This window comes from Branchiostoma floridae, chromosome 5 (genome assembly GCF_000003815.2).
Source record: "Branchiostoma floridae strain S238N-H82 chromosome 5, Bfl_VNyyK, whole genome shotgun sequence".
NCBI lineage: Eukaryota > Metazoa > Chordata > Leptocardii > Amphioxiformes > Branchiostomatidae > Branchiostoma > Branchiostoma floridae.
Genome location: NC_049983.1, coordinates 14,304,310 through 14,331,424, shown reverse-complemented (window position 1 = coordinate 14,331,424; position 27,115 = coordinate 14,304,310). Strand labels below are relative to the sequence as shown.

General features: G+C 43.5%; 5 protein-coding genes across 5 annotated transcripts in view; 1 reads left to right on the top strand and 4 right to left on the bottom strand.

Moving 5' to 3' along the window:
* LOC118415816 (protein SSUH2 homolog) overlaps positions 1 to 1,036 on the bottom strand; it is a gene marked incomplete in the record, with an annotated part of 6,862 nt that extends 5,826 nt beyond the window's left edge. The window contains 1 exon segment of the mRNA XM_035820647.1: positions 841 to 1,036. Within this exon segment, the coding sequence (XP_035676540.1) occupies positions 841 to 878 (38 nt within the window).
* Positions 1,037 to 7,025: 5,989 nt separating this feature from the next.
* Positions 7,026 to 10,401, top strand: LOC118416719 (tctex1 domain-containing protein 1-A-like). The gene has a single exon (XM_035821932.1). The coding sequence runs from the start codon at positions 7,461 to 7,463 to the stop codon at positions 8,259 to 8,261; it is 801 nt and encodes a 266-aa protein (XP_035677825.1). The 5' UTR covers positions 7,026 to 7,460; the 3' UTR covers positions 8,262 to 10,401.
* An 803-nt stretch (positions 10,402 to 11,204) lies between these two features.
* On the bottom strand, positions 11,205 to 18,196 carry LOC118416715 (choline monooxygenase, chloroplastic-like). The gene is made up of 6 exons (XM_035821918.1): positions 17,944 to 18,196; positions 17,346 to 17,455; positions 16,709 to 16,877; positions 13,154 to 13,378; positions 12,657 to 12,789; positions 11,205 to 12,340 (listed from the first exon to the last, which is right to left on the bottom strand). Exons 1-6 carry the CDS (start codon positions 18,120 to 18,122, stop codon positions 11,924 to 11,926), a joined length of 1,233 nt encoding a protein of 410 aa, XP_035677811.1. The 5' UTR covers positions 18,123 to 18,196; the 3' UTR covers positions 11,205 to 11,923.
* A 549-nt stretch (positions 18,197 to 18,745) lies between these two features.
* Positions 18,746 to 20,802, bottom strand: LOC118416730 (protein D3-like). The gene is made up of 6 exons (XM_035821947.1): positions 20,656 to 20,802; positions 20,484 to 20,537; positions 20,273 to 20,342; positions 19,694 to 19,831; positions 19,251 to 19,344; positions 18,746 to 19,060 (listed from the first exon to the last, which is right to left on the bottom strand). The coding sequence occupies exons 1-6, from the start codon at positions 20,713 to 20,715 to the stop codon at positions 18,937 to 18,939; spliced, it is 540 nt and encodes a 179-aa protein (XP_035677840.1). The 5' UTR covers positions 20,716 to 20,802; the 3' UTR covers positions 18,746 to 18,936.
* Positions 20,803 to 21,967: 1,165 nt separating this feature from the next.
* LOC118416699 lies at positions 21,968 to 26,973 on the bottom strand. The gene is made up of 7 exons (XM_035821890.1): positions 26,680 to 26,973; positions 26,000 to 26,192; positions 24,051 to 25,769; positions 23,730 to 23,878; positions 23,518 to 23,617; positions 23,135 to 23,337; positions 21,968 to 22,963 (listed from the first exon to the last, which is right to left on the bottom strand). Exons 2-7 carry the CDS (start codon positions 26,190 to 26,192, stop codon positions 22,553 to 22,555), a joined length of 2,775 nt encoding a protein of 924 aa, XP_035677783.1. The 5' UTR covers positions 26,680 to 26,973; the 3' UTR covers positions 21,968 to 22,552.
* Positions 26,974 to 27,115: the final 142 nt, after the last annotated feature.

Sequence of the window (27,115 nt, the reverse complement as noted above, 5' to 3'; positions counted from 1 at the left end):
CATAAGCATCTGGGGGCCTGTGAAAAATGAGAAAACTGGGGGAGCTTTGGAAGTAAATGTAACATTATGTGGAAAGCAAGGTGCAGCGCAGAAAATTGAAGAAAGTTTGACTACAGCTGAGTATTCAAGATCATTGCAGCACCAGAATATTGTGGAGTATTACTTGAAAGGAGAATACAAGGCATAGAGGAGTGAAAAAAGGACATCTATTAATGTCTAACATTAATGTTGATAACAGAAAGTACAAAAGGAATTACATGTAAATGAAACAAAAAATTGTTAGTTTAAGTACTTTGGGGAAGTGCTTGCTAGACCCTTTATGATCATTGGAAATAATATACTTCCCACATAGAAGAAAAACATATTCCTTTGCTGTACTTTGTTTACTTGTTACCTTGTCCCTTTGACCTAAAAAACCTTACAGACCGTGCTTGTTTACTGTGCACTTACAAGTGCCATGGTCCAATGCTCTGCTGTATATTTCACTACTTAGCGGTCCAAAGGACTTCTCCAATGCAATGCTCATGTTAACTTCCTGACAACAAGGTCGACAGTGCGGCTTCACATGTTTTCAAGGGTATTAAAATGACACCGTTTCCACTTCCTCATTCATTGAATGAGTCTTCCCTTCCCTGTGTCATGCCTGTTTTTATATGAAGAGCAGGCCGCCACATTCCGTATTAGACCACGAACCACACGGGATCATGCTTCAACATTACACACAACAGAGAACTGTTTAAAGGCCTTTAAATTCTCGGTCATCTTTCCTGACATGCCGCGATCGAAACTCTCAACATAACTCAAGTACAAACATGCGTCTCAGATCTCGGCTCAACTCACTTTGCCCCCAACAGTGGCTTCCGTTCTCCGTCCGCCATGTCTCCCCTCTTCACCGCTACACCGGTCCCAGTATTCTAACCTGAACAGGTACACTCCCGACTAGATCATGGCCCCAGCTAGGGTCTACAATAGTCTAGTACTTTGACCCGAAAGGTTCACACGGCCCACGTGATTTTGAGTTGCCCAGACCCGCCCCCTAGAGGTTATTGTAGGGCAATTTCACTGCAAGCTCAGGCATGCTGGTGGAGCCTAAACGGCTGGATGGGCGTGGGGATCAGTTGGTATTTCCGGAGATTGCACAAGCCTGACATAAATTTCACACTGGAAAATTGCACAACTCCTTAGGAATTGCACAAGGATCATAGTATACAACCCTGCTTCACTGGCCGCGAGGTTCCATACAGCATGTGACAGGGCAGCGGGGGCGGAGGAAGTTTACATCTTGATAATCAGCCCAACCTCCCAGCATTTATGTACAGTACACACTGTTTCCTTCCTGTTGTTCATCCACTTTGATGTCTGAGCAAAATAACTTATACTTCCCCGCCCTTTTTGCTCAAGTGTCCTATCTCCAACTGCATAACGTGGCTTAGCAAAATTAGAATGCTTTATTGGTCGAGGTAAAAAAAAAAATTACTACAAATTCTACTTGAAGACAGATTCACGTATTCAAAATTTAAATGGTGATATGCGCTGCTAGTGCTATTATTTTTTCCATAACCGCTATAAACATGGTATTATATGGAAGACTGAGGTCAACTGAAGGGCAGTATATTTCAATGTAGACTCGTGGTTGTTACTAATAACAAAATCCTTGCAAATATTTGCGATGTCTTAAAGCAGCTGTACCAATCCGCTATCTGTTGACAGTAAAGCTGGTATAATGAACAGCAATTTCGATGTTAATTGAAGTCACATCCAAAACACTAAATGGGGAAAATTATAACTTAATAACCCTGAAGTTATCCTAAAATACAGTCAGCTCTTTTACCGTAGCGACTAGCGTTGTTTGTTACACTGCACTGGCGAAAATTTCGGTAGAATAGCGCAAGGTGTATGACGAATATGCATTGTTTCTGTCATCACTGTAATTTAAAAAGCTCCTTGGAAATATCAATGTTCACAGCGCAAGTGGTCAAATAAAAAGTGCCCCTTTTTGTTTGAATGAAATTCTGCAAACAGACAGCTTTCACTCAAGTCAAGAACAGCCTAACCACCTGTTACGGAATGTTCAGGACTGTCTGTTTCGTGCAATGTACGGTTTATCACCAATCAGAAAACAGCGCATGGACGTCACAGTGCTAAAATGACATATGCCAGCAGCGTGATAAAAGAAAGGTAAATTTTCAGGAGGAGAACAAAATCATATTTATTCTTAGCAATCCAAATGCCTGGAACAACCTTGGACTGTTGTCACTTTTTCTTGACTTCGACATCGCTACCGCCTTTGTCGTTCGCACGGAACTGATATGATAAAACAAGCCATGTCGGCTGGTTGGTAATTACATTGTTCATGCGACATACTTGTAAAGGTTTAACGTTAATTTCTGACACCAGTGCAGCTGCCCTTGACATGTGCGAATATCTTTTCTTGTACCTGGATTCGTCTGGCTTAAAAAGTTAAAGACCCGACAGGTATGTTTCGTCTCGCCGGCTGAAACGCGAGTTACCAAACAGCGCGGAATGAGATTATCAGCAGATGACATGCCGGAGATGAAATACCAGGGTCACACAAACACAGCTTGTAAGAAAAGCATGGCTGGCCCACGTCGCACATTCAAACTTACGGTACTGTATTATCAATCAAGGGAAAAATACTGTTCTATTGCATAACAGATTGCATTATCCGTAAAAAGGCGTACTATAAATAGCAAACGGATGGAAACTCGAACGTATACAATTGCCACTCAGAAACTGTTTACCAAACATTATGCGATAGTAAATACACCACTATCTTGTATGGCTTGGCGGCGTGCATATGGTATCCTATGTAGATATAACGGCCTGATGACACATCAGGCAACGTGCGGAATACGGTCAGATAGTCGATGTTTAATAGCATGTCACTCAGCCACATGTGCACAAAATAATTATGCTCAAGAACCCTGGCCCTAATCAGCACAGCCCCCCTCCCCCTTTAGTTCCACTTACCTAGGTTGTGGATATCCACCGTACTGTTGTTGAGGCTGGTACTGCCCCTGTACCTGTACACCGACCATCCGCGGGTCCGCCATGTCTGTCTTATACTAGTCGGGATCACCACGCCTTCCTCTTCCACTAGTTTCGGAGGGTGGAACGGGTCGGAATGTCGCCCAGAGTACAAGAGTGCGGGTTGTTTATAGGAAGTAGCACGTCACGCCGCCAGGAGAGTTGAAACATTTGACCTCTCCCGGGTGACAGCCTGACCCAACCACCCATGGGGTGTTACCTTCCATGGGTGGTTTCATAGGTCTGATCGCGCAGATTGTTAAACGGGGTGGACAATGGGAGGAAGTGAAAGTTCCGTAGTAGTGACAACCGAGAGTGGTCTCTAGTGTAGGGCAATCTAGATGAGAAGAAGTTGAGGCTTATATTTTCCATTCCTGAATAACTCCATGAGGACAAGTTTTATACTATATTGAATGTAGGGGTGGTGGTGGTGGGGAAGTCGCTTAGGGCAGGAGTCGTCCAAGGATTAGCGACGGACGCCGCGAAGAGCAAGCCAGAGAATTAGATTGGACTGGTTCAAGCTGTATTAAAGACTGAAGAAAATGCTAATGAAGACTGAGTAATAGATCTAAAGCAATAAGCATGGCATTCTCAGAGCTTCTCTCAATAGAAAATGAACGAGGACGGTTAAAAGTACAGAGAGAGATGAGAACTTTTATGTCGTCATTGAACAGGTGTACGTTATAATACAACAGCGCCACCTGCTGAGAGTTACTTTTCTGCATGACCACCAACACGAAGGTTGCAACTAGCAGTTCTAGTCATTTAACATGTATACATGTACCATCTCTCTTGTTAGTTATATGCCATGTTGATATCATTATATTGATGACATCCTTTGGGAACAACCAAACTGATATGAGCGTGCGGATAAAATCTAAGTAGTCGGGAAGGCCAAACACACTACACAGAATATGCAGATTCTTCACTTTTGTTATTTAATGTTCTACATCTTCTTCATCGACCTATGAATTAACATTTTATGACATAAGTATCTGATGTCCGATATGTTTGCAATCTATATAGGTAACGCACATATTTTATCTTTGGAAAGGGTCGAAAACTGCAGGGATAAATATGACCTTAGAGTGACAAAATGTTAACTTTCGTTTCGTACATCTACTCCAACATGTGTGGCAGGTGTGGAACTGTTCATTTTCTTGTCATCATTCGCCATCCATGCTTTGCAAGCAAACCAACTGTTGCGCTTTTACGCGTAATTTGAGGAGCCTTCTGGCGAAAATGCAAAGAACGACAGCAACGAGTAGTTGGCTCAATCTTAGTGAGACGAATGTCTGTGACCGTACCTACACTGTTTCAGCCCGTACAAGGGTATGGTGAACTAAAGAAGCAGATCTCTGCATGTGCAGTCTGCCTAAAGTATTCAAAGTACAAAGAGGAATGTCACGGTCGACTTCTAAAATTAAAACAATCAAAGCCGAACATGTCGTACCGGTATGGCATTTAATTTCACGTTTTATTTTATTTTAACCTCGTTCGTTGGGATTAAAACTTGGCCTTGGGATTCAAACACTCTCTAGGTTATCTTATCTGTCTTTTGCAACTTCAACACCTTAGACTCAGATGGAACAGTATAGCACGCGCGAACAACTTCTACTTCGTCACCATAGTGACGCAGATTAAACATACCATTCTTAATATGCAGCTTTCTCGTTGCCATGGTAACGCGGATTAAAGGTATGACCGTGGCATTTGCAGGACGTAAACTGACTCTTTTGTCATGGCGGAGGCACGGGCGTTACCTAGCAACTAGGGTGCTGGGTGAGGAAAGGTCAGACTAGGATCTTGGTAATGGATTCGGCCTCAACACTATATACAGGATTCCTTTGTTGTCATGTACTTAACACTACTAAATGATTTTATCACGTCATCATATAGTTCTACAGTTAATATCCACCAGGAAGATGATTAATATTTTTGAAATGATAAAAAGAAGGAAAGCAAAATCTGGCCCTGTGTGCCGAAACCAGACTCCATAGGTCGCAGGAAAAAGAATAGAAGTTGACCGAATTTACAGATAACACTCAGTGTGCTGTACTGTCTTGCCCGCTTACACATCTGTAAGGTTACCTGTCCGCTTTTCTATTTTTCTTGTGATCCATATGGGGTATGCTGGAGACTATGCCCAGATTCTAGTATTTTGTTCTGATGAGAGGTTTTCTACTTCTAATTGGAAACATGCGACGTGTACCTTTGACGTTGTAAGAGGGAACCTTATTTTTTTTCCACCCCTACCCCAACATCCTCAATGATTAGTCCCTATCGAGATATACTTTGATTAACATCCTAATAACCGACATCCAGTTCATTCCATAGTTTTGTGGACTCCAGTTCGGATATAGACCAGACGTCTAATCATTTGCAGTATGTACATTATACATGTACACATATTCATTACCTTTTCCATCTGGCTACTTCGCACCGACATCACTTTTCTTATCGTCAAAGGTATGGAGAAGCATATGATACTAGTACTAGAAAACCGCTACATCATGTAACGTTAACAACCATATAGTGTAAAACGGCACAAACACTAGAAACCAACAAAAAAGAAGTTAAATTTTATAAACAATGTTTTCAAACTAAAGAAAATCTAACGTGTTTGGACTATCAGCATAATGCACTCTGCAAAAGATAAGACAAAGGTCTCCTCTAACAAATAATCTAATCAGTCTTGCCCTGAGTAAATGTTTAGTTTTGCTATGCTGGTGAATGCCACAATAAACCCGTATCAACTGGAACTGAGCTTCGAGCGGCGACCAACCTGTAAGGGATTTAAAACCCTTTCCCTTGTTGATTAAAAGATTAGCCCGAATCAGGTTACCAGTATTGTGTGAGCGAACCGTCAGACAAACACTGAAAGGTCTGGTGGTATTAGTAGGTTATGCTGACTGACTATTGTCGTAACCGTTGTTGTAACAAGGAGGTCTAAAATGCACACAGAGCCTGCACAAGTGACCACCTCTACGTAAGGATCAACTGGCTTATGTGACCACTTTTAGGTAGTCCCTTACATAATTTTCCCATTGACCCAAGAATTAAGACTGGCCCTGTCTATAGTGATCACCTGTCTACACTGACCAACCCATTGAGTGGTCTTCTTGGGCAGTTTTGCCAGTAATTGTCTCGCATATTTGACAACTGTTGTGCAATTAAGTTATTATTTGATGCACAATATGGGTGATGGTATCATAAGTGCGTTCTTTAGCTTTTTTTAGCCTATCAACAAAGTAGATGATCCACGTACTGCTTTAAAATGGATGCTGCAAATATTTTGGGACTATCCCGCCGAAAAAACAGTGTTCTTTGCACATTAAACTTTAAAATGATGAAAATTCCAACACGTCTGCGATGACAGACAGTGTGGCAATAAAGGCATCTTGACAGTTGAGAAAGGAAGAAAGAAAGGAAGGAAAACAAAGAAAAGTCTAAGACGCGGACATGGCCGGGACGGAAGAATGTTGGAAACAAATCACGTACAATCTGGAGACTGGAAAATCGCACCCGTGTTTTGCTATGTTTTCTCGCATTTCTGCATGCATGACACGTTCTGAGGTCTTAGTTTGTCGCCTTGTCGTGCCAACCAGGGTGCACACATGTGAGCAGGCACATTTCAACCGAGACAGAACAATGACCATTATATGATTTTAAGCACACGTTTTACCTTTCTAACACGTTTAACGCCATATTTCCACAGTACTTAATGTCAGAGCCGATCAGTTCTTATTAAGATTCCTGTAACACCCTAAAATCTCCCATAACTCCATTGACAGCAACACTCCAGTCAAAATAAAAGACTCTTAAGATTGTCCTCTGCTCTTGGTTTCCATGGCGGTTGATCGACCTCGTTTAGTTTGTTCCCATCTAATCCTCCACGCTTTATGTTTGGAGACCGGAGAGTGGCCAAACAAGGCCCCTTTCACGCTCTTGAATATTCATAGACATGTTTTCAGAACTTTCTTACCATTGGCTGTTCGAATTCTTTGGCGCTTTACATGCGTTCGTATTGTTTGCGACATGGTACATAAATATGCTTTTAGCTTATCTGTGTGTTTCTTGTGTTGGTGGTTACATGTGTAGACTCACATGCCGGGCGGACGTGAGTGACGTGTCAAACAGAGTAGGGTAATGAAAATATTGTCTTTAGTGCCAGGCTGTTGTTGGATACCTCCACAGGTGGGTGGCACGATTGCTCAACACTAGTGCTGCTCACGGCGTGTGAACAGAACAGTGCAGGCGGACTACATGGCTTGTTGCACGGTTCGTTAGCTGCAACAGTGTGCCCGACTCTGAGGTAAACACATTTACCTGTAATTGACGACATTTTCAGTCTGCTGTCGGCTCTTTTTGGATTAATGCGTTAGTTACGAGGGAATTCGGAAGAGGAGAAAATGAGCAAAGCAAATTTAGCGAAGAGGACGAGTCGGCTCGATTTGATCGGCGGCGGCGGCGGCAGCTCGGGCAAGGGGAAACAGCTAACCCGTCGGCAGCCGTCGCTGGCCTCAGTAGGCCGACGAGACACCAGCAGTAGTTTCAGTAATGGTAAAGATGAGGCACCGAAGGTGGACAGTCGTCGGTTGTGTCAGCAACAGGAGATAGACAAGGGAGAGATACACATGACCATCGCGGGCGTGTCCGGAGCGGGAAAGGCTTCGCAAGAGGCCCCGCCACCCCCACCCGTCAACCTCCGCAGCCTCATGGTCACCAAACGACTGGCCATGAACTTGAAGAGGATGGCGGCGCAGAGGGTGACGGATAAGAAAGGTGCGAGTTACCTGGCGCACACGGACAGGCCCTGGAGACCTCAGCACCCGCGGCCGCCGGAAGAAGAGGAACCGGAACAAGAACACACGTATCAACTCGGCCCCGTCTCCAAATTCTTCTCGGGACGCGCCGAGAAAGCGTTATCAGAGCTGTTAGAGGAAAAATTGTGTGATTATGTGTACAACTCCGGCACAGCCGGTGTGATAACCAAGAACTTATGTGAGGAGGCGAAGCAGAGGATGAAGGAATTTCTCCCGCCCAGGTATAAACTTATCAGCGTGGCCAACATAGGGGAGCGCCACGCGCAGGACATACGGGTGGCGTCCCGATGTGCGTGGGACCCAAATGTCGACACCTTCGCGTCTTCAACCTTCCAGAACGGCAGCGTGTTCTGCGTGGCGACGGTGTACGCAGTGTACATGGAATAGAGCTGATACGTGTACTGTAGTTGACTACATACCATGGCACGAAAGGCGTGCGACGCACATGACTGACATGTTTTCCTAAATATGTTTTCCCAAGCGCTTCTTAAATGCGTTGTTGTGCACCATACAAATGGCCAATCGACTTAACGCGGCATTCGGGCGTTTCAGGCACCCGTCAACAAACAGGCCAGATGGGACAATACCTGAGATTTATCCCCCTTGACTTATCGTTGCTTACCAGGACAACCTGAATGTCACAGCGGCAGGAGCCAAGTGAACACCGTGACAACAGTTCAAGGTGTGTGACAAGAAAAACGCTAGGAATGATTGATTTGTACATGTACCAAAACATCGCCATATAACATCGACTCAATAGACACCATTATCTCAGCATTGCTTACCCAGGGTCTGTATAAAGCTAGCACAGTTCAGGGTCGTGTACACGTGCAGCTACAGGGAAGAGAAGTTCACGGTCACTGACATCCACACAGTACAGTTATGTTTCTACAGGTGTTAGTGTGTGTACAATGTAGTACATGTAGGTATGGCGCCAAGACTCTTCATTGTAACAGTTGACGCGGATTAAGGGATTTGTTGAAAGCCTTTCACTCAGAAAAAATTGTTACCGCTAATACTTATCGTATCACCGTCTGGTTTATAATAGAAGTTAGAAGTCAGGACATGTATAGCCATTTCAATGCGACGTCGACACGCATGGCTTCGTCTTTGTGGGAGGGCGAGTGTTCTCTTTTGTACAGGAAAAATATTTGCAGTGGGAACTGTTGATTCAAACGCAGCGTGCCTCCAGTGGTGGCAAGTAGCCGGACCTGGGCAGCCCCGCATTATGTGAAAGTGTCCAATAAATGTCAAGTCTCAATTCAAGAGCTCCAGCGCCATTTAGAGACCCAGAAGGGGAAGGACATCACAGGAACCGACACCAAAAGGCTTGTATTTGTACTAGAAAAGTGCACTTCATGTATCCGCAATCGTTCTCCGGCATTGATTTAACGTTGTTGTCTTAAGAAAGAGCAGTCTCCAACTTGACTGGCGTATTTGTTAGACTTTAAATTTTGGAATCGTGGAAAGCGAACGTAAGGCACGTAGAGTAGAGACAGACGTCACGCACTGGACAGCATAGTCACCACTGCTTGTTAAAAGGGAGTTGCCGACAACTTGTCATAAGAAAGACGCACAAGTCAAGAAATGTTCACCGGCAAAGAGACAGACATGACAAGTTCAGGCAGGATTTAATATATATGCATATATATCATATGGACAGTTTTATCAAGTACAACAGGTACAATGTATCACAATGTACAATGTACATTGTATATGGCAATACGTATTTTACAACAGTTTTCAAAGACAGTTATATTCTACACGCTATCGTGGAGATCATAGAAACGGCTTGGCAAACTGTAGAATAAAAGAATAAAGCATTGGCCCAAATAAAGGATAATTTTCTTGATACAAAATATTTAAGTGTTGCCGACTGAGATTTGGCACTGTTTGTGATGACACAATGTTAATGACGTAATACGAGAGACAGTGCATTTGTCATGTACACGGAGTGGTTTACAAATCTGTACAGACTGAAGATTGATTGGTACAAATGACAACCCAGTAACATCGTAAGGAATTGGAATGTTCAAACCGAAGACTCCCAAGGGAGGGAACTTCATTTCTCTACGCCACAAGGCAAATTCCCTTTCATATAATTACTTCAACAAATGACGAGTTGCTTTGGGTGAAGTAATGTGTTAAGCTCCGCGCCATTGTTTATCAGCAAACCATTTAATCAAAAACAAGGCCATTTTTTTTCAATCGGTCGTTCCATTAAAAATGTCGACCATCTTCTACCCCTAGTTTTCGTGTTTATATTGTTGTCATAGCGCAGCCTACTGTTTTAGAAGTTGTGTTGTGTATAATTATCGTTACCTGCTGACCAAAAGGTAAACAATCACAAATGTATTCCTTAATCTTTGAAATACCTTACGATTAGAAGCGTTGTAGAAACATTTGTCATTGCAAAAACTCATTACTCCAGTATCAACGATTTTCTTTGGTTTTCTATAGAGTGATTCTATTGTTGTACACAAGGATTATGAAGGAACAATTAAAAAGTAGAAGAACAAGTATCTTGTATCTTGTGACGTAGTTTCTCACGAGAGACAATAGCTAGGTAGAATCCCGCGATGTACGAAGGCGACAGAGTTAAGATGGAGTGAGCCCTTGGGATTTTTTATGGGACACAGAAAACTTTTCGTGTCAAATGAGCAGGAAAACACCTGTGTGGCAGGTAATCCCCCGCTTGCACACCCCCCTGAGGTAGGAAAGTGGTTTGGAGTGCACTTAATCACACCGCATGGTCCGCGATTGCGGCTATTACCTCCATTGTGCACGGCCCAATACTACACGCCGTGTTAGTTTTACACTCTGCGAACCTCAATAGGAACCGTGATGACGTAAGGAAAAGGTTAGGACAACACGGACTGTTGACCACTCCGGGTGGCTGTTTGCGAGCTGTCAGACCACACAATGCACAATGTTTGCAGGACGAATTGATAAAAACTGTAAATAATGTGTCCAAAAGTCTTAGTGCCACCAGATCTAGTGTTCTTGGTTGCATTTTCAATTATTTGATGCACGAAGCGTTATAACAAATTGCAATAACCTTCGATAAGTGGGTCAGATTTGGAAAACATGATTTGTTTGTGGTATTTATATGTATATGTATACATTGTGTTAGTGTGCGTTGGGTTCTGTACTATATATCACTTAACGTAATCAACAGATAATCAAGCAGATACCGAAATATTATACATAAGGGTATCGACTACATGCATCCTTATCATGACGTTTCGTGATGTCCAAGCATGTGTGTTGTATTGTGTTGCTATGCATATCCAACAATTCATTCTGATCGACATGGCAAGACATACCGCCTTCGGCCAAATCCTGTTCTATTTTCCAGCAAGATCTCCCAATATCCTTCAACAAAAAGAAGCCTGGGTCCTGGATTTTTGGATTGCTACAGGATTAGTATTGCTTCCGTGACTGACGTCAGTGAAATTATAGAATGAGATGGCGACCTCTTTTCTGAAATATGAAACTATAACCAGCCATGGGTTACTTATCACAGCTCGCAAGTAGCTTACTTATATTTGCCACGCTGAGAACTGGGTTACGCAAATGAAGTATATGCCAAGTGTCAGCACAAGATAAGCTAATGTCATCATAATGCTGACTTTATCTCCTTTATGGTATGGATTTATTTGGATATGGCATTCAAAACTCTGCATGTGGTCTATATTAATGGGATAAGCTTCGATCATATATGCATTATGATAAGTTTATTCAAAGTTGAACAGAACAAAGGGAATGTGAAATCTAGAATACTCCAAAGGTCATCTAAAGGGTATCATAATGAATGTTTTCTCTCAATCCTTGAACGTGTTTACAGAAGTAGTCATATGGCACATAAATTACAATTGTGAAACAATTTATTGACATACTTAAAAGGATACGTTTCTCGTCTGCTTTGCAGTGCACATTCATAAAACCACAAGCTGACTAAACCTTTTAGGTAGAAATCTCATATACGTAAAACTGTGCTCTGCGTCGTGCTGAAACGTACACACGCAAAGAACCAGCTAACATTGCATTTACAATTTCAGTCCCTTCCTGAGTTCCGTCCCCAGGAAAATGTGAAACCTGTGCGGACCGTGTTCTATGGCGGGTAGGTACCGCCCTACGTCATAGGCAGATGACGTCAGTCCCCTCTGCACACTCTCACAGATGTCATTGTCCTCTTTCTGCACCTGGTCACTGTCCTTCAAACTTGTTTCAACAAACTCCGCCAGTTCCTTGTCACCGATGTTCTTGACGAAGTCTTCTTCTAAGAAGTAGTCCATGACTATCCGTGTCCGGTCAGTGGCCAGGGGAAGGAGTAGGTTGGTGTCCAGCCACGGACCGTAGCGGTTGATGGCGAGGTTTGGAAAGACGTTTGCTACGATGTACCCCGCCTGACCGTAACGCTGGCCTTCTGTAGACTGCTCGTTTTCCGTCGCTCCTTGTCCCGTCTAACGGAAGAAACGCCAACGATTAAATTTCACCAAATTTCTTCATCATTCGTTCATCAGAGATCCCAGCAGCAGTATAATCAAACAATGGATAGCGAGTGAGTGATTCGTTCTAATGCTACCACATACACATCGATAAATTAGATATCATCGAGACAGGTATTTTGTGTATACTGAATTGGTAAAAGTATTAGAGGTACTCGTCTGTGCAGACATTTGAATAGAGGCACTAGTTTCTTTATGTACAGAGTCTTATCAATGGCGAATAAATGTGAATACAAACTCATAGCTAGTTTCTGAAACTGTGCAGTCTTACCATTTTGCTGTACAGTTCGGTTGCTTGCACCTTGGTGGAAGGCAGATCCACGATTTTTGCCAGATCTTTGTGAACATACTCAACATGGGAATTATGGTCCTGTGCGTTCTCAACCAACAATTTCCAGTTACACCTGTAAGTATATCATAGTTAAGTTCATCTAGTAAAAGGAACAGGTATCAAAGGGGTAAAACATCAATCCATGTCAATTCATGGAAAGGCGGTTATACCCGGCCAGGGAATACTTTACAGACCTGCCCCCAATCTGCTAAATTTGGTACTGCAATCCACGCATCGACTCTCTGCCACACACAACAAACGATAACACCGAGAGGGTTAACTGTTAAAGCAGAACTTGTAGAAGAGCAGCACATATTGTTATATCTAATGGAAAAAATAAAGACATGGTTCTAGTCGGTAAAAACAATTCTGTACGGGAGTCGAACTTTTCGATATCTGACGAAGTACTATAACAATAAAACATAGTCTTCACATACTTGGCATCATAGATTCGCCGACATATGTGCCTCATCCCGTGTGTGAAGCCCTGCGTGTCGAGATGCTGTAACAAAGGAGACGTTTTCTCCTCGAAGTCTTCCCTCCCGTCTCCCTCCAGCTGCACCAACACTACCGGGCCCCACGTCCTCACCGCTACGGGCTTCAGGCCGTTCTCTCGCGCAGAGAAGTTCTTTATACCGCGTAGGCGCAGGGCCTTCGATAGTCTAATGGGTTGGAGGTAGGGCTTGATTATCAACAACTTACCAACGCACACCGTTCCCTGTCACAAGAAAAAATGCAAAAGAAACGACAAAAAGAGGAATACAAAGCAATTGCACGTGTAGATAACAAACTACTATAGTAACAGAAAGAGCTAAACACTGTCGACCAATCAGGCCATCGCGTATGATAAATGCCGCGCGCCAATTGGCTGCCTCGTAAAATTCAATTAGCGATGGCGCACACCTGGCCCACATACATCTATCGTTGTCATTTACCATATATGCGGCGGGCAAAAATTGTACAGTCTTCGCTGGTTTAACTTCACGCCCATTCCTCGTTAAAGGGGCAAATTGCTGTCGCACATAAGCAGCGGGCCACAGTTTTCTTTAAAGACACAATGACTACGTATTTTGCCCTTTTCCGTTACAAGTACATGATAGTAATATGCTAAGCAATGTTTTCCCACCATTGTTAGTTGCCTTTTGGTCGTCCCGGGTAAGGTTTTGCTTAGAAACACGCTAAAAACACGTGTCGGAAATGCTATAAAGGTGAATATCATGGCATTCTGATAATGAAAAGACGTTAGTTCTTTAAATTTTCAGTCATAATTTACATCAACCACTTAGGCCGGCTTGTCACGTGTTGATGAACTTGTCCAGCAGACGACCCTTTTACGTCAGATGCCGTTTTATTCTTGTCGCCAACTTTTGTATAATTTACGTTACCGAACTTCTGTTGGGTGTAATTCGCTTACGAAAAGACATTTTCCGATAATTTTTTCACTGTTTTATCTGCTAAACAGTGGTGTTGCGTAACAAACAAATGACAGGACACATAAAACACGAATGTTGGAAACATGACTATCACCGCCAATCTCAGGCCGTTTGTCACTTTTTTGATATAATTTACGTTACCATAATAAGTCCATTAGAATTATAGAAAGATCATTACTTTTTTACTCATAGGAAAGAATGCTCCCAGATAAGTAATTGCCTGCAGAGTTAATCTTTCCAGAGCTGTTTGTTAAAATTTTATTTATCATTAAAAGCATAAATATAATTTACGTTACCATATAATTTACGTTACCATTTTTTTTCTTCAACATGTCATCGGATGTTCAGCAAGAGCACATCAACCAAAGACATATTTTCTGCTGTAATGTTACTGTAGGTGGGCTTGGCTTATTTTCTGCTGTAATGTTACTGTAGGTGGGCTTGGCTTGCCATAGAGTCACAATGCAGTCTGTTTATATGTTTCTGTTTCAGTGAATTTTACGATGCTGGGACTTTTCATTTCTCATAGATGCGGGTGTTTATATTGATATCTGATGCTTCAATAATCAACATTACACGGAATGTATAGTGCCAAGTTCAATAAATGTATATTGGGTTGGACTGAACCAAAGTAAACCCATGTTGTCAAAGTAGACTCTTCCAAGTTTGTCGTCATTTTCGCGCGCTTTTTGAAGATCACAGGACTGGAATGACAGAAATTCATGCTCAACACTGACTGATGAAGTAAGGTACGTTTCAAGCATGTTTGTCTTAAATAGCAACAGAGATTATGATCAGCTAATTATGAAGGTCAATGTAGTCAAGATTCGTGTCACAGAAATATTTCTCGTTTTACACAGTGGACCCCTTTACGTACAGACGGCGGTAAATCAGCGACACTATTTACGCTAGCGCCACGTTATCTACATTGAGGACTTGTCATTGAGTTTTAAGCTCCATGATCAAAAGCATATGGGCTGCAGAAGTTAATAGCTAACTTGAGTTAAGACTTCACTATCATTAGATGTTCCGAAGTTTTCACCTTTGCTTGATACAACCTCGGGTTTGTCCATACATGTCCAAAACCATTATAGTTGAGAATGTCAGTTACGTGATTTGTCCAGTCGTATTTACATGGACAGACACATGGTTCAAGGCAGAAAGCTATTTGTGAAACCAATCCCACTCTATAAAGTCAAGATCTATATAACGTCAGGCTTGTCATGTAATCGTGGCATTAGTACAATAGTATAAAGGGACAGGCTGCCAGGATAACTGTAGAACAGACCAGTGCCTTTACACATGCAGCTCTCTTTTGGAAAATTCACTGTTGTTTATAGCCTTGCTCATCAACAAAAGCCTTGTTATACACATATTACACAGTTCTTTCTGCCGGTATTATTGAACCACACGATATAAGGTGTATGGATCGACATTTTGTTAGGTAGCACATTCATTCTATATTGATGTGACATTGTGTTTGTTCCACGAACAAAGATTGTCCTGACATTAAAAAATGTTTTATAAGAAGTGCGATAACTGGTGTTTAGTTTGTTGTCTTTCCAATATCGAAAGCTTGTGCTAGAAAGGCCCAGTCCATCTGGTGCATGTTGCCATCGCATCATGTCCTGCTATTCCCAAAGACTTGATTAAAGGACGCGAGGACGAAGCGGTTCTGACCTAAAGCGTGTGATTGCGTGAATCCTTTGTTACTTAGCATGTATTTAAATAGACCCCGCCAAGATAGGGACCTTGCATATCTTGGGTGTCTTTCCGCAGAGTCCGGGTGGGTATAGGACGAACAAGATTATACGGGTATTCCGGATAACAAAGATTACACTTTTTTGCTACTCTGAGTTAGCAACATGAAGATAAGAGGTCCAGCATTATAGACGAACATGACCTGATCAGTTCAAATAGAGCCAGTATGTACACTATTCGGCTTTCCTCCAAATGTTAGAGATTCTGTAATTTACGTTACCACAGTTCATTGGCATTTACCTGTAGAATAGATATCGCCTGCTTCCAACCATTTTCATAAATATATTCTATCGCTCTTATCCCATCCTACAGGGTGAAAATTAAGGAGTATTAAACGGTTTGTCTTCATATCAGAAAAAAAATCATTTATTTACTTTTATACAAATGTAGCAAACTTAATAGCTAGTAATTTTGATCATTATTCCGAAACAAATGACACGGCGGTTAAATATTTCTCATTGGCGTGTAATTTGAAGGTTTTGGGTTGGAAAATGCGCTAATTTGGCTGTTGTTAATCCACTATTACTTGCTGGAACATTTCTCTGTGTAGTAATATGCTCTTTATTACAAAATTGTAGGAAAGATGACATGGCCTACTAAAAATCAAATATCTCCAAAATTAAGCGTGTTAGCACCAGACAAAAATAGCAAAAGATAGTCGATATAAGTGGTAACAAGTTCATACCAGCAGGTAAGCGTTTTGGACAACTTTATTTTTTACAATTTTCTACCTCCAATTTTCCCAGTTAACGAGGAATGGGCGTTCAGTAGAACTTAATTGAATGAGAAGTTTCCGACCTCCCGTCCAGCCTGTATGTCCACCCGTGGTAGCAGCAGGTGAAGTGTTGAGCCTGCCCCTCCCCCTGCCGTACCACGATGTTAGCCCGATGGCGGCACACGTTGTGGAAGGCCCGCAGCTGGTCAGATTGGTCTCGCACCACCACAAACGGGTCGGTGCCTAGTACACCTAGTATACCGGGAAGTAAAATTGATTTGTATGATATATCATAATATATTCATGAAAGAAAACAGCTTCTACTATTTGAAGAGGCTACCAGATTCCACCAAAATTTCTCCACGTTCACTGACATGAAGAAAACAATTCTCCTTCTAACATCACAAAACTCACACATTAACGTTATAGAAAAGGTGGGATTTTCGTCTTCCACTGTCTTTGAGAAAGAAGTCTAACCCAACAACCTAGAATGTAGAGTTAGCTTTTAGACTAGACTAGACCTTGCTATATTGTTATACACTGTTTGTAGTGATGGCAAGAATTTGCAATAAACTTTCTATATATTGATCCTGGTCAAGATGTATTGTTTTAAATAAATGGATCATCCGAGTAAAAATGGGTGTCGGGGGATGATTTTTAAAAGATTGCATCACGTAGTTCTGGGTCGAGCGTGGACCGTTGATTTTCGTTTCAACACACCTGTGAAGAACTGTCCAGGTTTTGCCACTTGGTTAGCCACGCCCACTGCTACCCAGTTCCGCCGGAACACAGTTCTCATTTCCAGGTCGTGCAGACGTCCATCTGTGTACCTGCAACAGTTTTACTCTTTAACTTAAAACTTGAGGAATACAAAACTTCAATCTCATCAACACTGAACTACGTTTAGCTGTTGTTCAAAACTGCCACCTGGCGGAACAGATGAGAAGTGCAGCACACAATTCGTTTCGAACACTGACCCATGTCTGACCCTAGCAGTTTATTGTTTTCATTGAAGGTATGCAATGTCAGATATATTTCATGCCTTGCCGATAACAACGAGCTGTATCCAAGGCATGACGGCACACAACTTTTAACAGCCTACGTTGGCATGATCTTTGTCAAATGCTCATCATATCATTATCAGACTTGCACTGTGTTCTTTGACCCGCCATCTTGACCAGTGGCTTGCATGTGGATCCATAAACAATTACGATGTAGGGGCGATTTCTCGATATCAAAAGCTGCTTATTATGGCCTGCTTGTACGAATAGGAGAATATATCTTGAACACCGTTTAGAAGTTCAGTTATTTTCCTTACCAGCTAGCAGGAGGCGTGGTGGCTTCGTCAATAGGGGTTTCCAGACAGAACTTGTGAACCTCCGTGGTCACAGAGGTACTCGTGGTGGACAGAGGTTTGGTAACCACCTGTAGGATGGGTGTCAGGACTGAAGACCGATGCCTCACAAAAGCACAGCCGACTTTGAACAACCGTCCCATATCGGCCCAATCGTCAGGGCGAGGTATGTTGTCTGACCCACAGTCACACTGACCTATGGCACATCCAAATAAGCTATCTGTTTACAGTTCATGCCCTTTCTTTTACAAAATGTGGCGTGACATTGTTGAAATGTATTGTACAGGCAATGGTTTTAATTTCAAATTTGGTGTAAAGAAAAAAAATGTAGGTAGAACGCAAACTGGTAAAGCTCCGAGGTCAAAGGTGGCTTTGTGACATATTGTTTAATGACCTACATTTTATACAGGCGACATTATGATCCGTTCTGTTTATTTTCTCCCCCCCCCCTCGAATAATGCTGCCTGTCCATAATGTGGTTGACCCAAAGTAAAGGTCATTTAAAGATATAATTCTTACCATAATTTCTCTAATGTCCCTAACAATTTCTGCTGTGATTCCAGTTTCTGACGCTAGACGGAGCGGCGAGAAGTTACGTTTGAGGTGGGGGTTGTTCTTGATTTGAACATTACACTCAGGAGAAGCCTAACAACTCTTAAATCTAAAACTACCAACATTTTGATATTTCCTTATTGAGCAATAATTTACTGATTATCCAATGCAATAGCATAACCTGGAAAAATTACTTAAATCTATCACAAATAACTCAAACTCACATGTTTATTCATTATAAAGCATATTTATTGATGCACGGTAGGTCTTGATTGAATGTCACTTAAAGAAAACATAGAATATCATGTCGCTCATTAAATGCGCCAACGACAGCTGGGTGTCAGATTGTTATTATCGATAGACGTTGTTGGGTATTACTACAAAGTTCTGTTGCTATGGTTCCGGTTAGAAGCCGAGTTGTTTGTGCAGGATCGGCACGTAGTCGTCATACTGCGCCTGGAACAGGTTTCCCGCCACAGGTGCACCCAGGGCGTGCTTCTTCGCGAAGTCACGGGCGCTAAACTTTCCCCTGGAAGGACAAAAACAACAACTGTAAGATACTTATAACGTTACGTGTCTCATAAAAGATACATTCATCCTTCGTGTTGAACATGTGACCTTTTACATATTTTATAAGAAAAATATCTTAAGGTAATTCAATAGCAAAAAAGTACTACGTTAGAATGTGATGGACGTAGAGAAAATAATGTTATGTTTACCTGTTTTCCCCGGAGGTGTTTGTAAGTTTGGGCTCGTTTTCACACGAGATCTTGCCGGGCTGCTTGTAGATCAGATAGACGTAACGGTGTAGGCCTGGCATGGCAAGGGATGAACATGGCAACCTTAGTGCATACGGCCATAGCACTTCGATATAGAATTTATGTCTACAAGTCAATGCTAAAGATCGCTATATGAAATCAAAATTTAATTTTAGAATACAAGCACACAGAAGACGTATACTATAACTAAACCTATACATCTCACATTTTCACCATTACCCATTACCAAGAAGCGAAAAGAAGTCGAATTTATGTACTAGACAACATGTGTATGTTGTAAACGTCTTTCTTGTGACCTGTGCTTAGCCAAGTTGGACAGAAATAATGTACAATAAAGGCTTTCATTCAATCACAACTCTAATCTGTATCTCCATTGACCTCACCTGTGCCCTGAGGTGGCCCCGCCCCAACGAACTGTGATAGCTCCTCCCCCTTACTGACGTCATTTCCGGGGATGTTGGTCACCAACCAATGGTGCCACTCTCTGTACTCCGGGTTGGCACGGCTGGGTGCGTCAGGATCTGAAACCATCAAAGTTATCGCAGAGTTAGGCAAAGTCGTGTTGCCTAGTATTAGGGATACAGCGTGTCTTGATTGACAAAGCATGGCGCGAGCGTCATCGAAACTGAAACTTTACCACGCAGATGACTTGGAAATCACAAGACAAGCTATGCGAAAGAGGAAATAAATGCGCAGTTGACTCGAGCTCTCATGATGCTTGCAATATGAATCTTAATGCTGGCGAGTCTTGCTACCCTTCCCCAGACGTACATACTTCCCCCATTCCCCATTCTCTCACACATGGTCACTCTCAGCGTTTTGATAAATCCACTAGCACTCTGCTATTCAATATTTCCCTGTGTCACGGTCCTTCTGCTATTCAATTCTCCTCACGTCCTTCTATTTCTTCCAGCCCTGCCCACCCCTTAGGCAATCCATAACTAGACGGCGGGAAGTCCTACCTGTTAGAATGAGAGTGTAGAAGGCTCCCGGTTCGCTGTCCCACTTCAGAACCGTGGGATTGTCCTTTACCTACGATCAAGGGAAAGAAACATGAAGCACAAAATGTTCTTCTAACCTATGATATCTTTCAATTTCACGGTGCAAGGACTAACTACGGTTGTACCACACTTGAATCGCGATCGAGGGGAGTTATTTGAGACAATGTCATACCTGTGTAGGAGTCAGCTCGTTCCCAAAGTCCACCTTCTGCGCTCCGTACTGAACCTGTGAACAGAAAATTGCTCAGTTACGAAATTTCCACCGGTAAAAAAGTTTTCCACCTAGCAAGTCAAAAGGATTGGTACATGTAGTTCATTATTGCATAGTACTTCTTTTTCCCCACCTCCAAAACACCTTTCGGTGCGGCGTCGATCACGTCTGGTACCACGCCGTGCTTCTCCATTGTCTCTGTAGGGCTGTAGATACGGTAAGATGGACGGACGTCTGTACCTGGGACTGTACGTGGGACTGTCGGGACTATTGACAGGTCAGATGTTAGACTCTTTAAATAACAGTCTTCAACATCATGTGATCATTTAGGCGAATCAGAATCGTTTTATGTCCAGGCCGTCGGTTGGTCAGAATGACAAAGTCTGAGCTCATACCGATGGAAACCACCTAGTCACTTCCGCGTGATGTAATCCATCACCTAGTAACGAAAGCCGCTTGGCAAGGTCGGCCACACACGCACGACACATGCATGCGGACCAAAGTTTCCGTTTATTCCAAGAAGGGAGTTGATATCGTACAGCATTTCCTCTTCCGAGAACTGGTTTCGAGTACGTCATGCTACCTGTTGGAGTCAAGTACCCTTGACCTGTCTTGCATGAACAAAATCGATAATATCACGTGGTATTTTGGGCAAGTAACTACTTGTTGCCACCGAAACTTAACCGTGGAACCATTACACACGACCACGGGAGAGTCTTGTGAGTCATTCGTAAAACCACTTAGATGAGGTCATGTCTGCTCGTTTTAGATCTTCCGTATTCTACATGCGCAAGTACACCCCTCTCCTCTCTTTTGCAGACGAGGATCTCATGATCACTGGAATGCGGCACGTTGACTGCTTCGCTGCGTTCTAGATTGGATTTGTGTACTTTATATATTGGGAATGTCAACAAGTATCAAAACATACAAGTAAAACTGAACAACCAAGGCTTAATACAATAATGTCTTTTTTGTCAATCGATGGAATACGTCGTCAAATCTCTTGGCCACAGTGACGCCACCTAAAGTGCCGTAAGATGCTCTTTTCACCCGGTACCCACAGTGGCGCTACATGCACTTGGCAGAATTCTAGTCTTCACCAAACGTTTCTAGGCCTAAAAGTACAGTAAAAAAGGACCACTCAAATGATATGTTACAAGGAAATTGAATTCTAGGTGACAGTGAAAAGAATACCTGGAACCCAAAGGCTTCAGAAGTTCGCTGTCTGTCTAACATTTCCGAAAAAAATGCCCTTCCTTATGATTATCGCCCGGACCACATTTCTACGCCTCAATAGTTCGTATTCACTCACATACTCAGTTCGTACGTTGATAGAAAAAAAGATGTAGTTGAGAAGCGTGTTGTTGATCTTACACTTTATGTGCTACATGTAACTCTACATTTCCTCCCATCAGACATAAAATCAGATCAATCAAGATAACTCATTCAATCCTCATTTTCATGAGTTTATTCAATGATTCATTGACATAGTAGTAGCACGATCGGCATTCAGGGCACAACGCCATGTACTTTGCAACAAGTAAGTACATATGGTGCAATTCAAAGGACCAACATACGGCTAAGGAAATCAGAACTAATATCAATATCAACTACATACAGCCGTACCGTTCCCGATTGTAAATGCTTGCCGTATACCTCAAACAACGCCCCAACAACCAATGCAAGTCTACTTCTAAATCTACTCGTTAAGTAGGACTGCAGATTTATTGTGGGATCATGTTTTTACTTTGAAGTAAAGCCTTAAGGTAATCCGTCATTAAGTTGTATATGCTGATTTTATTACAGAAAAAATAATGCGTTGTAGGACCAAACTGAAAAAGTCTTATTAGAAATAAAGTAAAGTTGAATCTATAATTGGGTTTATACAATATTGTTTATGATAGGGTACGAATAAAAGTAAGTATTTACACTTTACAGCCATGAGATTTTGAAAGATATTCCGTTGTAGTTTTGACGCGCTGTACAGTGTTCGTTCTAACTAAGCTCCTTTTTGCTCAGACCTGCCGATTTTAAGATTTTAAGTCCAGTAGATTGGTTGTGGAGAAAGCTAGAGAGTTAGCCGTGTCATCAGCACCACTGACGACCGCGACCTGTGGTGAAGCGCCGATGTCCGTGTCGTCCTCCTGGGCATGTACTTGTAGGATTCCCGCCAGGCCTGACGCAACGCCCCGGACGACGTGGCCGGTTCGCGCCGCGTTGGTGGATCCGTAGTGACGGCGCGGGGCGCTGTCGTTACGTCTGCCCGCCGAACTGCTTCTGCCGTGACGCCGACGGACGGAGTCGAAGATGCCGATAACCTGCGCCCTGGGCACGATGCCAACCCGAAAGAAGCCGAGCTCACCCTCGTCAATCTTCGCACAGTTCACGACGGTGGAGGCGACGTTCTCGGGCGATGGGCCATCACACAGTACTCCGTCCACCTACGGGTTAATGATAATGAAATGACATATAACACAATGAGGCTTTCAGGAAAATTTATGCTTCCATTTGTCTTACTCTACACGTAATCAACTACATTCGTCACTCGAACCTAAACTCAAAGTTTGCAATGAAGAAAGAAAAGTTGCAGATATCAATTTCCCTGCACTTACGTTGTCTCCTAGCTTGGCCAGCACCTGTGAGTGGTGCGTGGTGTCTGCCTCCCCGGACGGGTTAGCGGAGGTCACGGCGATGGGTCCCACCAGGTCGATCAGGTGGGTGGCGACCGTGCAGTCCGGGATGCGGATGGCGATGCTCTCAGGGGTGCCGATGTAGTGGGCGGAGTCTCCCAGGCCAAACCTGTCCAGCCACGGTCCTGGAAGGTGCACATAGTACTTAGGTTTCAAGAACAAGTACCCACAACGGTAGGCAAAGTGTCCTGAACGATTTGAAAAAGAAACAGGGAAGTTAAGAAACGCATTAGCAGTTTAAAATGATCTGCATTGTCCAAAAACCACGAAACGTTGGGAACGAGAAAGTTTCCATGGCAACGTACCTCTCTTGATAACGAGGCTGATGGAGGACGGCCACACCTCCTTCATGAAGTCCCACAGGAGCGGCCCGAACTCCTCCCTGGCTGGCTCCAGCTGACTCAACTGGAACAGAAGACGTCAAACTTTAGTAATTAATATTTCTCATTGATCAATCATATATCAACGTTCACTTATGCATGGTATATGTAGAAAGACCAGGAGTTACTGTGATCACCTGTGAGATCCATATGGACATGGGTCTCTCCTCCGCTTGTTTCTTGGTGCGGTAGGCCCTCTCCACAGCGGCAGGACGGTTACAGGCCGCCACCAGCACGTACACGGTGTCTGTAGGCATGCCACAGATCCCGCCGGCTTTCATCAGTTCTGTATGGGACACACATAACGGTACGAGTCATCAGTTAAGATGTGTATTCATACTGTCATTCTCTCTCAACATGTTTCCTTTGAGAATGCAAAAGAAGCAATAACTTAGCCTCACAATATATAAAGGTATCATAAAGATAAATATTAGACATATTAGAAACGATGCACTAACCTGCGATTTGTTTGACACCATTCGCCTTCCTGGCGTCTGCCATGACACACCCCTGTTCCCCACCCCTGCCGCGGTGCCCCCTCCCCAGGCTCAGGAGCGGGCTCCCCAGGGACATCACCTCCTCCCCACACATGCCGTTCAGTAGGTGCACACAGAAACAGTACACGCACACCGCGCCAAACACACACATCACCCCGAGCTCAAAATATTGACTAGTCTGGACACCTAGCGCGTCTAACAGGAACAGCACACAAACCACCTCAAACACCACGGACAGGACCAACCACGCCTTGTTGATCACCACAGACAAGAAGATGACAAACAGGTTAAAGAGAAGGAAAGATGCGGCTCCTGCCGCCACACCGAGCCCTTCACTGCCTCTATAGACACCAGAGTACCTGACAGACCCCCACAACAGCCACATCATGCTGTACACCATGAACGCCGTGCTCTCGAACGTCTTCCCGCGGGAGAAGCTGATGGTTCCCGCCACGAACTGGATGACTCCTCCTGGTACGATCACCCAGGGGAGGACCAGAGACTTGTCCCCGGTAGACAACAGCGCCACAGCCAGAGCTGTCACGGCATTGGACAGGAACCCCAGCGTGTCAGCGCTGGCGTACTTGGAGTAGCCGAGAATAGTATCAGAACCAGAAAGACCAGCACTGGTTGATCCGGATGGCAGGCTCTCATAGCCCTGTCGACGTCTAGCACATTGGCAGCGAGAGAAGAGCCCACGCAACGATTCCTCAGGTAGAAGGCTCCTCCCGACGGGAACAAGGGTTCTCCGGAACGCAGAGTTCAACGTCAAAGCAAAGGTACAGTAAATGGAGATCAATAATAGCAAAATACTGGCGATACCTAAGTAGGTACTGTTCAAGCCTGTAGTGGGAAGTGAAAGGACCAAAAGGGCAAAACAGAAGTTGTACACAACATCAGAGATGGTTTGGGTGAAGGACAGAAGGAAGAATACAAGGAAGATGAGAACGAGAATGGAGGAAGCTAGGAAAGGAGGCGCCAATTCCGCCTTCCCCCAAAGCGTACTGAGAAAACCATATGTTATTCCCAGCCAGAATGTGCTAGACAAGGAAAACACTGCTCCATGGAACACGTCCTCTCGTCTGAAGGACAGAACAGAAACCAATAGCTGGGCAAGGCCCGCTAGCGCCATCCACGGCGCTGCCTGATTGGTGGTACGAGTAACGCCTATGAAGAGGAGCGCTAATATACAGGTAGGAATCATATTCATAGCGTATGCAAACGCCAAAACGTCATTCTTGACGACATCCTCATCTTCGTCTGTCTCTTGACTTTCCTCTCTCATACCAGGCAGACTCACACCGTTACCTGTGCAGTGTGACACTGTCAAACCAACGACGTAGTAAAGACCCAGCAGCACAGGCAGTGCCTGGTAGCAGGCTGTGCCCCATCTTCCTGCTGGATAGAACAAGGCTACAATCTCCATCACCATGGACAAACTAAGCAGAAAACAGATCCAACTGACAATGCTACTCCTCTCTTTCTTACCCGCGATCCCAAGAAAAAGGGTGAGGAACAGAAAGACCCCATAACCAGGGAGAAGGCCGTCTTTGCGGTTGTCCAAGGATAGGACGTCCAACCCCTCCAGGATTTTGGCGGACCCCAAGGACCCCCAGAGCACCGACAGGGACAGGTACAGGGTGGTCAGGGTGTGATAACGCCCACGGAGCAGACGGATACCTGCAAAGGCACAGATGCAAATAAAGTAAAACATTGATATGTGATTGATGGATATTTTTAAGCGTTTGATAAAACCTTTGAAATTTTAATAATGTCATATTTCCATTCATAGAATACACCGTACACGGCCACTGCGGATGTGAAATCACGCTGGAGTTTGTATTGACAGGTGTATGATAAGTTTTTGTCTTCAAATGCACGTATGAGCAAGAACCACACATATTTCTTACCTGCTGAAAACTGTAGCAGGCCCGTGATGACCAGTACAGTCCCGGTGACGAGGCTGTTTGGCGCCGCTACAGTCAGGTCCAGACTGAAGTTGTGGGCGGCCAACACCAGGCTACCCAGCACCACTCCCGACATGCCCTGCACGCGCGGACCCACGAGAGGGGTTGTCACCTTGTCGTTGTTCCGAGGAGGCATCTGTCATACACGATATGTACAGAACATCAGGATCTTTATAACGTATACAGTCTTTCTATATAATCATGATATGGGCATTCTTCAAACAGGGAATATTAAGCCCAGTTTCAATTATGAATGCTTTATTGATTTATTGAATAAAAGTGCGGCAGTGTCCAGAATTCGAAGTGGCAGCCAAAGCTGACATGTTCCCTGGACCTAACAACAAGTTAAAAGTGAAGTAGGGATTCATTTCAATTAGAAAAGCATGCATATGCTGGAAACGTTGAAATTTATATATGTCCACGTGGACATCAGTATAGGAAAAGTACTAGTATTCAGCTGCAGGTAGAAGTTTTCAAAGTGACAATCACAGTTCTTTATCCATTACAGTAATGGTTTAGAAATTCATAGGCGTGTTCCCGCTTGTTGTCGCCAGCCTTTTCAGTGACTTGAACAAGGAAATGGAGAATTCATTCTAGGTTTTATGCCATTAAATTTGACTCACCTTGAAGACGAGGTCACCCTATCTATCAAGACGTCGAACACACGTCGGGCGTAGGTCTTGGTTGAAGGACACAATACCGCAGATAGGTCCGGCTGTGTTATGAAGCCAAACAACGTGACACAAAATCATAACCGACGGGGAAGTCCAATGATCGTTTCCTAACTTAATTGATGTTTCAGCATCTTGTGACTGAAACCAAACATGCCCTGCATACAGAAACACACAGCTGTTGACTGGGAGCCAAGTGAGGCCGTTTCACTTTTTCGAGGCCTTCTCAGAAACGTGAAAGGGGAAGTGAAACTTTGGGGGAGTAAGATTAACTGGCGTTTTACGTATTACCCAATAGTCAGGAGAAAATCACGAGATATTTGAGGGCAATGCAAATAAACTAAGAATGATTTGTTACTTGTAGTCCGCCGTTTGCAATGTCCCAAGG

Coding starts and splice junctions, on each gene's coding strand:
- LOC118416719 (XM_035821932.1), top strand. CDS start 7,461: ATGAGCAAAGCAAATTTAGCGAAGAGGACGAGTCGGCTCGATTTGATC.
- LOC118416730 (XM_035821947.1), bottom strand. CDS start 20,715: ATGGAGAAGCACGGCGTGGTACCAGACGTGATCGACGCCGCACCGAAA. Junction 20,538..20,655: donor CACCGAAAGGTGTTTTGGAG/GTGGGGAAAAAG, acceptor TTCTGTTCACAG/GTTCAGTACGGAGCGCAGAA. Junction 20,343..20,483: donor ACGAGCTGACTCCTACACAG/GTATGACATTGT, acceptor CCTTGATCGTAG/GTAAAGGACAATCCCACGGT.
- LOC118416715 (XM_035821918.1), bottom strand. CDS start 18,122: ATGGGACGGTTGTTCAAAGTCGGCTGTGCTTTTGTGAGGCATCGGTCT. Junction 17,456..17,943: donor ACCACGCCTCCTGCTAGCTG/GTAAGGAAAATA, acceptor AAACTGTTGCAG/GTACACAGATGGACGTCTGC. Junction 16,878..17,345: donor ACCTGGACAGTTCTTCACAG/GTGTGTTGAAAC, acceptor CCGGTATACTAG/GTGTACTAGGCACCGACCCG.
- LOC118416699 (XM_035821890.1), bottom strand. CDS start 26,192: ATGCCTCCTCGGAACAACGACAAGGTGACAACCCCTCTCGTGGGTCCG. Junction 23,338..23,517: donor CAGCCTCGTTATCAAGAGAG/GTACGTTGCCAT, acceptor TGCACCTTCCAG/GACCGTGGCTGGACAGGTTT. Junction 22,964..23,134: donor TGGCCAAGCTAGGAGACAAC/GTAAGTGCAGGG, acceptor ATTAACCCGTAG/GTGGACGGAGTACTGTGTGA.